Source organism: Dama dama, chromosome 13 (assembly GCF_033118175.1).
Source record: "Dama dama isolate Ldn47 chromosome 13, ASM3311817v1, whole genome shotgun sequence".
Lineage (NCBI taxonomy): Eukaryota > Metazoa > Chordata > Mammalia > Artiodactyla > Cervidae > Dama > Dama dama.
The window spans coordinates 53,749,832-53,762,963 of record NC_083693.1 but is presented as its reverse complement, the minus strand read 5'-3'; the positions used below and the strand labels follow the sequence as shown (position 1 = coordinate 53,762,963).

General features: G+C 34.0%; 1 protein-coding gene across 4 annotated transcripts in view; it reads left to right on the top strand.

The window, feature by feature from the left end:
- RALGAPA1 (Ral GTPase activating protein catalytic subunit alpha 1) overlaps positions 1-13,132 on the top strand; it is a 204,245-nt gene that overhangs the window by 149,194 nt on the left and 41,919 nt on the right. For all 4 annotated transcript variants that reach the window (XM_061159178.1, XM_061159181.1, XM_061159180.1 and 1 more), the window contains 2 exons: positions 4,414-4,537; positions 9,221-9,376. In XM_061159178.1, the coding sequence (XP_061015161.1) occupies positions 4,414-4,537; positions 9,221-9,376 (280 nt within the window). The remainder of the gene's footprint in view (positions 1-4,413; positions 4,538-9,220; positions 9,377-13,132) is intronic.

Below are 13,132 nucleotides of genomic sequence, written 5' to 3'. Positions count from 1 at the left end.
AGTTAGACAAGGCTGTGGTCCATGTGATTAGATTGGTTAGTTTTCTGTGATTGTGGGTAACACATAGTTACCCATATTATTTTTATATTGTATCATTGTGGTACATTTGTTAAAATGATGACCCAATATTGATATGTTATATTAACTGAATTTTATGTTAGAGTTCACTCTTGGCATTGTATATTGTATGAGATTATGAGATTTAACAAATGTATAATGACACATGTACACCATTCGGGCTTCCCCCATGGCTCAGCAGTAAAGAATTCACCTGCAGTGCAGGAGACACAAGAGACGTGGGTCGGGATGATCACCTGGAGGAGGGCATGTCAGCCCACTCCAGTATTCTTGCCTGGAGAATCCCATGGACAGGGGAGCCTGGTGGGCTGTAGTCCATGTGATCACAAAAGACAGACACGAATGAAGTGACTGAGTGCACATACCCCATTACAATATAATACAGAGTAGTTTCTGCCCTAAAAACCTCATTAGTATTATATCCCCTAAAAATGCAATACCGTTGTCTGTTCTCTCTCTTTTTTTTTTAATTTGTTTTTTTATCATGTGTCTATTCCCTCTAAATGTTCTTTTCCCCTGGCTTCAAAAGTCATGTTAAAATTACCTTGTTCTAAATAAAATTTTTATTTTATTCCTTAGTGACTTCCCAGTGCCTGATCAGATTCTTTAGAACTCAGGCCATACCAGCCAATCTTGGCTATTCATGGTTTCTTTACATTACCTTATGCTTTTCTGTTTCTTGGCTTCTGCTAAACTACTTCCATTCTCGTATATAGCTGGAGTATATGGAGGACATCATCACTGAGACAGCATAGATTCTCTTTTTGATATTATATGCCAAATGAACACATGGCATTTATTTTGCTTTTTTATAAGATTTAAATAATGAAACCAGTTCCCTTTCTTCTTCTGACATAATGGGTTCAAATAAAAATTTATTCTAATTATGTGATAGTAAGGCAACTTTGAGCTTCTTCTGAAGCCAAGAATCTGGAAACAAACCTGATTATTTGTTTGCAGGATTAGGGAGAAAGAAAAGGAAAAGATACTTTCTTTATAGTCTTATCTCTTCAACTATTTATAGATCCTCTGTTTTCTTTGACTAACTCATTCCTATTCTTCACGGTTGAACTACCATATTTTTAAATTTCAAATCTCAATTATTTTTTTTATTCTTTCTATTTCAATGTATATATAGGGAATCAGAGTGCTTGTAACTTAGCATATTTCACTTTTAACTTTCCAATAGTAAGCTCATAATATTTTGCCAGTACTGGACTTATAGAATATTTGTGCCTACAAGTTCACTAAACTCCCTTTTTTCTAATCTTTTTTACTTCATTCACTTTTGTGGTACATAATAATTTAATGGCAATCTGATATATACCAAGCATTTTAGCAGAAGTAGTAAGTAGAAAAATAAGAAGGAATGGTGAAAAATTAACATCTGATGTTAAAGGGCAGGTAAGGTCTCATTCACATTAGAGGCCTGCAGTCCATGGAGTCACAAAGAGTCAGACATGACTGGACGACCAAACAACAACAAGCTCTACTTTTACAAATTTTAAAAAGGGCGTATAAAGTGATTCCTCTTTTACTTTTGCATTTTAAAAATTTATTTTCTAAATTTTCCTATTTGGCACATGTATTTCTCTTTTTGACTTAGTAATAGGTGAACATTTGTATATAACTCTGCACAACTTTATTAATTGTGATTTATGACTTCTAGCTGATAGTCCTTTACCTGGAATACTGAGAACACTGAGAGGTCCCCTTTCTGCCAGGATCAGAATTTACACATAATTCCAACTTAAATTTACTTCATACTTCCGACTTAAATTCTAACAGCTTTCTTGAGATGTTATTCACATACCATAAGGTTCACTCAAAGTGTACATATTTTTAGTATATTCATAAACAGCTATCACAGCAATTTAATTTTTGAGTATTTCCTTCAAAAAGAAACATTGTTCCCATTACTAGTCATTCTCCATTACTCCTGAACACTACCCCCTACTCACCAGCTGTAGACAACATTTATCTACTTTCTTTCTCTATAGATTTGCCTATTCTGGATATTTAATATAATAGGAATCAAACATATGTGGTCTTTTGTGAGGGCTTCTTAGCACCATGTTTTCAAAATTCATCTATGTTGCAGCGTGTGTCAGCACTTCATTTCTTCTTATCCCTGAATAATACTCATTTGTGAATACACTGCATTTTGTTTACTCATTCATAAGTTGATGGACATTTGCATTAGTTTCACTTCTTGGCTGTTATGAATAATCCTGCTATAAACATTCATGTTGTTTTTTACATGGACATTTTATAGTTCTGTTAACTTTTTAATAAGATTTTTATATTTTAGACCTTAAATTTAGAGTCTATGATGCTTTTTAATTTTTGTATATGGTGTGAGGTAAGATTCCAACTTTATTCCTTTGCATTATAGATATCCAGTTCCCTCAGGACCATTTGTTGAAAATACTAATTTTTTTCTCCCATTGAATTGGTTTGGTACTGCTGCAAAAAGCCTTTTTTGTCCATTAAAAATTACACAAATGTTTATAGCAGCATTATTCATAACAGCCGAGAAGTGAAACTGACGCAAATATCCAACAACTTATGAATGAATAAACAAAATGTAGTACATTCACAAATGCAGTATTATTCAGGGAATAGAAGAAATGAAGTGCTGACACATGCTGCAACATAGATGAATTTTGGGAACACTGTGCTACAAATCCTGTCACAAAAGACTACATATCTCTGTCTCTGCTCTGGTGGTGCCACGGGCTTCCCTGGCGGCCTGCAGTGCAGGAGACCCGGGTTCTGTCCTTGGGTTGGGAAGATCCCCTGGAGAAGGGAATGGCTACCTACTCCGGTATTCTTGCCTGGAGAATTCCATGGGCAGAGGCACCTAGCAGGCTACAGTCCAGGGGGTCAGAAAGAGTCGGCCAGGAATGAACTACTTTCACTCCCATGATAGTCCCACAGTCCATTGATTGCTGTAGTTTTGTAGCAGGCTTTAAGACTGGGAATTATGAGTCCTCTGACTTCATTCTTCTTTTTCAAGATTATTTTGACTATTTGGAATTCTTAGCATTTTCTTGTGAATTTTAGGATCGGCTTATCAAATTCTACCAAAAAAAGGAAGCTAGGATTTTTGGTAAAAGTTGTATTCAATTTATAATCAATTTGGTAAATATTATCATAATAAGTTTTTAAGTCCATGAATATGGGATTTTTTTTAAAGATCTTTACTTTTCTTCAACAACATTTTGTAGCTTTCAGAGTATTTAAGTTTTGTACTTTTGTTAGTACAAAGTATTTTTGTTAAGCATTTTTATTATTGTGTATTTTTGATGCTATTATAAAAGAAATAGCTTTCTTTATTTTGTTTTTGTATTATTCATTGTTAGTTTATAAAAGTACAGTTGGTTTTTTTGTATGTTGGTACTATATCCTAAATCCTTTCTGAAGTCATTTACTAGCTCTAATAGCTTTTTAGTCTTTATTGCTTGTACCATACAAATATGGGAATGGGGACAGACAAATGGGGAGGAGGGAGAATTGTCGGATTAATGACATATATACACAGAAAGGAAAAAAGAACCCCTTGTACCCAAACCAACCCCCACCTCACCCTAAGACGTCTCTCTCTGAACTACCTGTAACATTTTTATTTAAAAGTCTAATATAGCAACATCAGCCCTTTTGATTACTGTTTGCATAGCATCTTTTTCCATTTCTTTTACTTTCTACTTTGTCTTTGAACCAGAAGTACATTGGTTGTTGTTGTTTTCTTGTGTCATTTATTGTTATCTTGGAAAGCCAAATTTCATACAAGAAGTTTGCATTTAGGAGCATTTTTAGTTTTAGGGAGAACTAAAACTAAAATGTCAGAACTTGTCAGTTATTTCATAAAGTTTTATAGTATTTATGTATGAATTTCTTATAAGTATTTGGAGAAATGGATCATTTCTTATTCATCTCTATACTCCTACTTAGTTTTAGGTCTAAAACGCAGTCCCTCTAACTCTGGGATTCAGCCACATTGTACAACAGGCAGCTCTTTGGACGCCTTGTGTGTTCACACCTATGAGTCTTTCCTGATACCTTCTCTTCATCTGTCAAATCTTAGTTACCTTTACCGAGCTTCATATTACCTCCTCTTTTAAATTTCTGTCTAATTTCTCAGTCAGAAGTAATCATGCTTTTCTTCTGTTCAGATCACAAATTTGTAACTTTCAGATTTTTTTACTTACTTAGATCTCTCTCTGTAGATTATAAGGTTTAATTCATTTTCATCTTTTTTATTGTCCCATATTTAGAAGTTTATTATTGGATGAATTAATGATTAAATGAATGGTGGAATCTTTTGTTTTATAGCCGAGAGACACACAAGATTGCAGTATTTTATGTTGCTGAAGGACAAGAAGACAAACATTCCATTCTTACCAATACAGGAGGAAGTCAAGCATATGAAGATTTTGTAGCTGGTCTTGGTTGGGAGGTATTGTTTTTAAATTATATAAATATCATTTTATTTCTATTTGGAAGCAGCAGTTTTTCCTTTTAGTTTACTTTAGAAGCATTATTTTAGGAGACTCAGCAACTTAACGATGGATTTGTTATTGTTTCTGCCTTATATCTCATCTACAAAGACAGCAGCAATTGGGACTTAGGAAATCTTTTGACTCTTTTATCATATAATATATTGTCAGAGTGTGCTAAACTCATTAACTTAAAAGATCCGGATTTTCCTCACAATTATGACCATTAGACTAGTGATCTTAAAATGAAGATATAAATATTCTAGGACTGTCCCAAGGAGTCTAACTAACCATGTTGGCATGGTTAGTTTTGAGGAGATAAATTTCTATATCCTCAACTTTACTAAAATTAATGTGTGAGAACCCTTCTACCAGTCTCTTGCCTCTCCTTTTCTGTTTTTCATCTTTGTTAAAGTATACCTCTCACTCACCTGAGGCCTACATTGCCCTCTAAGGTTTGGTACCCAAAAAAGAGACAGTTCATTCAAGAGGGCATGTTCCTGAGAGAGAGTATCTCCAGTCTCAAAGCAGGAAATATTGGAAGGTACTGCACTTTATGTCATGCTAGCAACCAATTCTTGTCGAGGTTCCTGAACCAATTTGTCTGTCTTAATAATTATAACTGGGAAGTGAGGTGTTTGTCACAGATTTGAATTAGTATGTTTATTTAAATTGTAAAATGGTGAGGCAGACATGTTCTAACAGAAAATGAATTTGATGTGGTTGATTAATTTGTCTTTATTAATAGCATTTTATATATATTGGATCAGCAAAATTTGTGCTCTGAGATACATATATATTCATCATATATTAAAATTTTAATTCATATTTAAAATATATATAAATGGAGGAACCTACTTTTTTAATTTTTATTTTTAATTTATTCATTGTTGGCCGTGCTGTCTTCATTACTATATGTGGGCTTTCTCTAGTTGTGTCTAGTAGGGACTACTCTACATTGCTTTGAATGGGTTTATCATTGCAGTGGCTTCTCTTGCTGCGGAACTTGGGCTCTAGGCACGTGGGCTTCAGTAATTGTGATGTGAGGAGAAAATATATGTAAAGTACACATATATAACTATAGTATACTAGAAATTGGGCTTCCCATGTGGCTCGGTGTTAAAGAATCCACCTGTAAATCAGGAGATGTGGGTTCAATCTCTGGGTTGGAAATATCCCCTGGATAAGGAAATGACAACCCACTCCACTATTCTTTTTTTTTTCACTCCAGTATTCTTGCTTGGGAAATCCCATGGAAAAGGAGCTTTGCAGGCTACAGTCCATGGGGGTTGCAAAAGAGTCAGACATAACTTAGCAACTCTACAACACCACCACCAAGCAAATATTCTTGGCAATTATATTACAAACGGGAGGGTTAAAGGACATAAAGTGACATAGGGTTTCTGTGTTTCACTCAAACTGGTAAAATGACAACGTCAGTAGACTGTAATAAGGTATGTTTAATAAATACCAAGAAAAACCAGTAAGAAACATACAACAAAAGATACACTCAAAATGATAACTAAAATCAGAGTTCTAAAATATGTTCCAAGTAACCCGTGGGAGATAGAAAAAATAAAACAGCAAATGTGCAGAGAACAAAAAAATAAAATGGTGAGATTATGCTCTCATATATCTGTCATTACAGGAAATAATAATGATCTAAATATAACAATTAAAATTGGCAGAGTCGGGACTTCCCTGGTGCTCCAGTGGTTAAGAATCCACCTTCCAGTGCAGGAGAAGCAGGTTTGATCCCTGGTCAGGGAGCTAAGATCCCATATATTGCAGGGCAACTAAGCCCATGCCTGTGCTGCAGCTGCTGGGCCCACATGCTCTAAAGCCTGTACACCGCAACTTGAAAGAGAAGCCTTGAAACCACAGCAAAGAGCTAGCATGCCACAATGAAAGATCCAGCATGCCGAAAGATGCCACATGCTTCAGCTGAGACCCAAAGCAGCCAAATAAATAGATTTTTTTTTTCCCCCAGAAATTGGCTGAGTGGATTAAAGAACATGACTCACTTATAGGCATTGTAAAAGAAACTCACTTCGAGTATAATAATATAGGCTGGTAGAAAGTAAATGGACAGAAAAAATTATATTGTGCAAATCTTAAAGCCAGAGTGACTGAATTTATATTAGATAAGGTAGGCTTCAGAGCAGAGAAAATTATCAGAGATAAGGGACATTCTATAACAGTGATAAAAGGGTCAGTCCACTAAGAAGACTTAAAAATCCTAAACCTGTGTGCAGCAAACAACAGAACTGCAAAATATGTGAAGCAGAGCTGATAGAACCGAAAGAAGAAATAGGCAGTTTCACAATTATAAATGGAGACTTTACCCCTCTCTCAACAGCTGAGAGAAGTAGACAGAAAATCAGCGAGTATATAGAGGGTCTCAACACCACCAACAACCAATAGGACCTAATTAACATTTATATAAAACACCCCACCCAGCAATATCATAACATATTTTCAGTGTCTAAGGAACATATACCAAGATAGACCATGTATGAACCATTAAAAGAAACTTCAGCACATTTTAAGGTGTTGAAATCATACAGTGTGTTCTCCAACTACAGTAGGATCAAACTTGAAATCATTAACAGAGAAATAATGGGAAAATCTTCAAACACTTGGAAAAGTTACATGCCATATAGTCCACTTACATAACATTCTTGAAATGACAGTTTTAGTAGTAAAGAACAAGTTAGTGATTGCCAGGCATTACGAAGGAGATGGGGTACGGGGAAAGTGGATGTGGGTCATGTAACAGGGCAACACGGGGAATCCTTGTGGTGATGAAAATGTTGTCTCAGTCATATCAATATCAGTATCCTGGTTATAATATGGCTCTGCATTGGGGGAATCTGAGCAAAGAGTACATAAGATCTCTTTCTATTATTTCTTAAAACTTTGTAGAATCTATAATTAATCTCCATATAAAACATTTAATTAAAAAATAGAGATCTGCCCATGTTACAGAACTGTTTTATAGCAAGGAGCTCTAAACTTAGACTTTCTCCTTTATGTACTCAGAAAATTGACTTGAAAGTAAATAACTTTCTCACGAAAACAAAACAACAAAAATGTACACTTAAAATATCATTTTTTTAACCTATCAACAGAGGTCATACAGTTTTATAATATATTTGAGAGCGTATGAGGGAAACACTCATGCAACTGTTGGTACAATCTACAGAGAGCAATTTGGTAGTGGGTTTCAAAAATCAGAAATACACATGTCCTTTGACTTACATTTCCACTTTCGATTGTTTGTCCTACAGATCTACTTTCACAAATGCAGCATGGTATGTGTTCAGTGTTATCCATTGCAGCATTGACTGTAATAGCAAAAGATTGGGAAAGTCTAAATATCCTTCAAGTAGGGCACTAAATTATTGTACATCAAGAAAAGGGACTTCTGTGAAGTCATAAAAGGAAAAAGATGAGGAGGCTCTTTACTTACTAATAAGGAGTATTTTTCTTTTTTTTAGGAGTATTTTTCAAGAAGTTTTAAACGCATTAAAGCAAGTTGTAGAACATTGTATATCTATGTTGTGTGTGTGTGCATGTGCACATACATACCTTTAAAATTTAATTGTATATAGAGAACAGTTTTGGAAGCATACTTAGTAGCTAGAGATGAGAAATATGGAAGAAAAAATACTGATGTATCTTTTGAACTTTTAATTGTATGAATGTATTACTGAGTTAAAAATAAATTTAAAGCATTATAAATGAGGAAATATTATGGTAATGGCACGACAGCTAACTTGTTATTTATACATTCATCCATTAGTAGGATATACTGCTAGTAGAGACTTGTTCAGTTCAAATATGCAAAAATTTGCTTTTGTAAGTCTCTACTTTGCACTTATTTATATTTTGTTTTTTACAAGCATATACATAGCTGGTTTCTCTGAATGGAGAGATACAAGCAGTGTTTAAGTTTTGGTTTTTTCTTTACAATATTTCTTCGGTTTTCTACAATGAGCACAAGTTACTGGTCTGTGTGTCGAACAAGTCCAGGGGATATCATCCAGTGAAATGATCCTGATATTAAATATATCATACTTAAAATTAGGGAAAAGAGATTTAAAAGTCTTTGCACAGATTAATTTGAAGTTTTTTTTAATGCATTTGAAGTGTACATTTTTGTATTTTTTTCTGGGCTATGATAGGTACTGATAATTAGGAAGCCAGTTTTGATGATTAAATATGTCACACCAAATTAATTATTTAATCAAAGTGACATTACTGTTTTTTGGGTTTTTTTCTAACTTTTCCCCAGATCATTTCCAGTCTTGATTTTTGCCACTTGGTTTTTACTCTCTGCCCTTGGTGTCTCCCCCATAGCCTTTACAATTTAACACCTAGTAGCCTAACAAAAGATGTACAGTGCTCAGCAGTTGATTCCTTTGCTAATTAGTTCCTACTAATTAGAGATCCTCAGATACTTAAGATCTACCAGTGTATAGGATAGCTCTGACTAATAATTCTGGGACAAGCCATGGTTGGTAGTATGCAAAAGACTTTATTCCCTGTATTTTTGCAAAGTGAGAGATTTGAGTCTTTTTCCATAGTGAGTTTAGTTTGGTTTATTTGATAAACATTATGTGTCTTTTCATTGCTTCTAGGTAAATCTTACAAACCATTGTGGTTTCATGGGAGGACTACAAAAAAATAAAAGCACTGGATTGACTACACCATATTTTGCTACCTCTACAGTTGAAGTAATATTTCATGTGTCAACAAGAATGCCTTCAGATTCTGATGACTCTTTGACCAAAAAAGTAAGTGCTAAGGAAAAAAGTGCTCAGAGTTAGAATCTTAGTAAAATATGTAAGCAAGTAATCTAATTGATTAAGAGCTGTTTCTGAGTACTCTGTTCTTCACCTAATACTGTCTTAAGAAACAGTATTGTTCCAGAATAAACTGTTTGCCTTAATGATACAATTGAAGGTTATAGTCTTAAAAAGCTTTGCCTTCAAGAAAATGGGCATTTCACAAATTGAAAAACTACTATATATATTCAGATTAGTGAAATTATAATTCACGTCCCCACACAGAGATGGATATAACATTTATATTGATTGAGGGAAAGGGGGAAAAAATGAAAATGTAAATTATTATAAAGCATTTAAAATGTGCTTTATAATAAATTTTAACTAAAATTAATATAGCAGATAAAATAAGTCTTAATTCTAGTAAAATTCTAAATTTTAAATTCTAAATTTTACTGCCTTAGAATTTTTGGGAGGTATAGTGAAATGGTTTTAATGGCCCATGTCTTTTAAAACTTACACCACCATTTTGCTGCAGCTAATGCTAGCATTCAAAAATCATTCTAGTGACACAGATATACCCTGGAATAAAGTTGTGTGTGCTCAGTCCATGTTTGGTGTTTTTAGGGAGAAACATATTTTTCAAGTGAAACCTTGTCCACCATTTCTTTTATCTTCTTTTTTTCCTATCCCTCAGTTTATTCAAAACCACTGTTGAATGTAACCTGCTTAATCATTTACTCAATACTCTTATGTTACTTAATATCAGAGCTTGTCACAGTTCATTAGTAACCTATGAAAACAGTTTTATACTCTTTTGAAAAGGAACTTCAGAATTCCTCTCAAATACTTTATAAGATTGAATTAATACCCTTGATGTTTTTTATTTACATTTTAGAATACTGTTGGAAATTGCCTACTAAATGAGTAATGGTTAGAATAACTAATATATGGATGCTAATTAGATTGGAATGAATAGTAAAGGTATAGGTAATTGATGTGTAGGAAGTTAAGTATATTTAGTCACAGATTTTCTATAGACTATCTTAGCATATAGTTTTTAGTAATACAGAATGAGACATGAATACTGACAAGAAAATGGTAAAGAGTTGGGTTGGCATAAAACTTGAGTAAAACTTCAGTTAATCACTTTCTTCCATCTTCTCATTTTAAATCTGTATGAAAATAAGCCATACCCAAATTAGAGACAATTATGGGTACAGTGCAAAAAGATAAATTCTTGTAATCATTAGGAACTTGTCAGTGATCCTCATTTTCATGGAACCGTGGATACAACTTTTAAACCCCAGAGCCGAGTCTAAAATTAATAGTATCGTCAATTGCAAACATAAGAGCTGAACAAAGTATATCACTTTTTGTTGAAATTTTCTTAAAGAAACTTATGTAGGATATTTTTATTTCAATATATTAAACCTGATGGTTATAAGGTACTTGAAGTTGTATTTTTGCAACCTTTGTAGAAATGTCTTAAATTAAGACTTCTTATTTCCTTCATAACAGTCACAAAAGTCTTCCTTAATTATTTAAGAAGAAGCTGAGGATGTTTAACAATCCATTATCATAGCAAAATTAATTTTGGAAATGTGTTAACACCATTTAAGAATAGTTAAATGGTTGAGTTCTAATTAAAATTATACCCTAAATGGTGAAATTTTAAGTATTGGATATATTAGAGTATATTGAGGGATTAAACCTTAAATACTAACAGTTTGCTTCATTTATATAAGTACAGAAATTTTTTATTGTGGTAAAATATGTATATAAAACATAAATTTACCATTTTAATCATTTTAATATGTACAGTTCTTTGTCATAAAGTGTGGTACAGCCATCACAAACATTCATTTCCAGAACTTCTCCATTTTTTTCAAAATATTTTTTGACCTATGTGTTACTTAGAACTGTGCTGTTTAATTTCCAAGCATTTGGGGCTTTTCCAGCTATCTTTTTGTTATTGATTTCTAGTTTAATTCCATTGTGGTCTAAGAGCAGACATCATATGATTTCTATTTTTTTTTAATTTGTTAAGGTGTGTTTTATGGCCCAAGTATAGTCTATCTGGTGAATGTTGTGTGCGAGTCTGGGAAGAATGTGTAATCTGCTATTGTTGAATGAAATAGTCTATAAATGTCAATTATATTCACTTGATTGATGAAGCTGTTAAGTTCAACTATATCCTTACCAATTTTCTGCCTGCTCGATCTCTCCTTTTCTGAGAGGGGTATTAAAGTCTCCAACTATAATAGTGGATTCTTCTGTTTTCCTTGCAATGCTGTCAGTTTTTGCCTCACATATTTTGACACCCTGTTGTTAGGTACATACACCTTAAGGATTGGTTATGTCTTCTTGGAATATTGACCTCTTTATCATTAGGTTATGCCCCTCTTTATCCCGGGTTATCTTCCTTGCTCTGAAGTGTGCTCTCTCTGAAATTAGTATAGCTACTCCTGCTTTCTTATTGGTGGTATCATTGTATATCTTTCTATATCTGTTTACTTTGAATCTGTATGTGTCTATATTTAAAGTTGATTTCTTGTAGACAACATATAGTTAGGGCTTTTTTTTTTTTTTGATCCACTCTGACAGTCTCTATGTATTCAAATCATTGACATTTAAAGTGATCGTTAATATAATTGGACTAATATTTACCATATTTGTTATTATTTTCTACTTGTTACTCTTGTTCTTTGTTTTTGTATTTTACATTTTTTTCCTGCCATTTGTGGTTTTAACAGCATTTTACGATTCCATTTTCTCTCGTTTCTTAGCATATCATTTGTGCTTTTTTTAAAGAATTGTTTTCCAGTTCTTGCCCTAGAGTTTGTACTATTCATCTATAACTAAGTCCTGTTTCAAATAACACATAGTGCTTCACTGAAAGTACCTATATGCCCAGTTTTTCCCTCCTATCCCTTGTGTCGTTGCTATCATTCATTCCACTTTTACTTAACCATGTATATGGATGAGTGTGTTAGGTACTCAGTTGTGTCCTGCTCTTCACAACCCCATGACTGTAGCCCACTGCTCCTCTGTCCATGGAATTCTCCAGGCAAGAACACTGAAGTGGGTTGCCATTCCCTTTGCCAGGGGATCTTCTTGAACCAGGGATCGAACCCAGGTCCCCCCCACTGCGGCAGATCCTTCACTGTCTGAGCCACCAGGGAAGCTCTTACATACATAAGCATACATTGTCAAATACATTGTTGCCATTTATTACCTTAAACTATGATGTGTTAGATCAATTAAGAATAAGAAAAATAAGTTTTTTTTTCACCTTCAGTTATTGATTCACTTTTCCTTTCTGCATGCAAATCCAAATTTCTATCGTATATCATTTCCCTTCTCTCTGAAAAGGTATTTCTTATAAGGCGGGTCTGCTGGCAACAAATTCCCTCAGTTTTTGTTGTCTGAGAATGTCTTTATTCTCCTTTACTTGTGAAGGATAATTTCACAGGGTATAGAATTCTAGATTAGTAGTTTTTTCTCTCAGCACTTTAAGTATTGTACTCTACTCTTCCTTCTTTCATTTCTTTTTTTTTTTTCCATTGGGTTTTGTCATACATTGATATGAATCAGCCATGGATTTACATGTATTCCCAATCCCGATCCCCCCTCCCACCTCCCTCTCCACCCGATTCCTCTGGGTCTTCCCAGTGCACCAGGCCGGAGCACTTGTCTCGTGCATCCCACCTGGGCTGGTGATCTGTTTCACCATAGATAGCATACATGCTGTTCTTTTGAAAT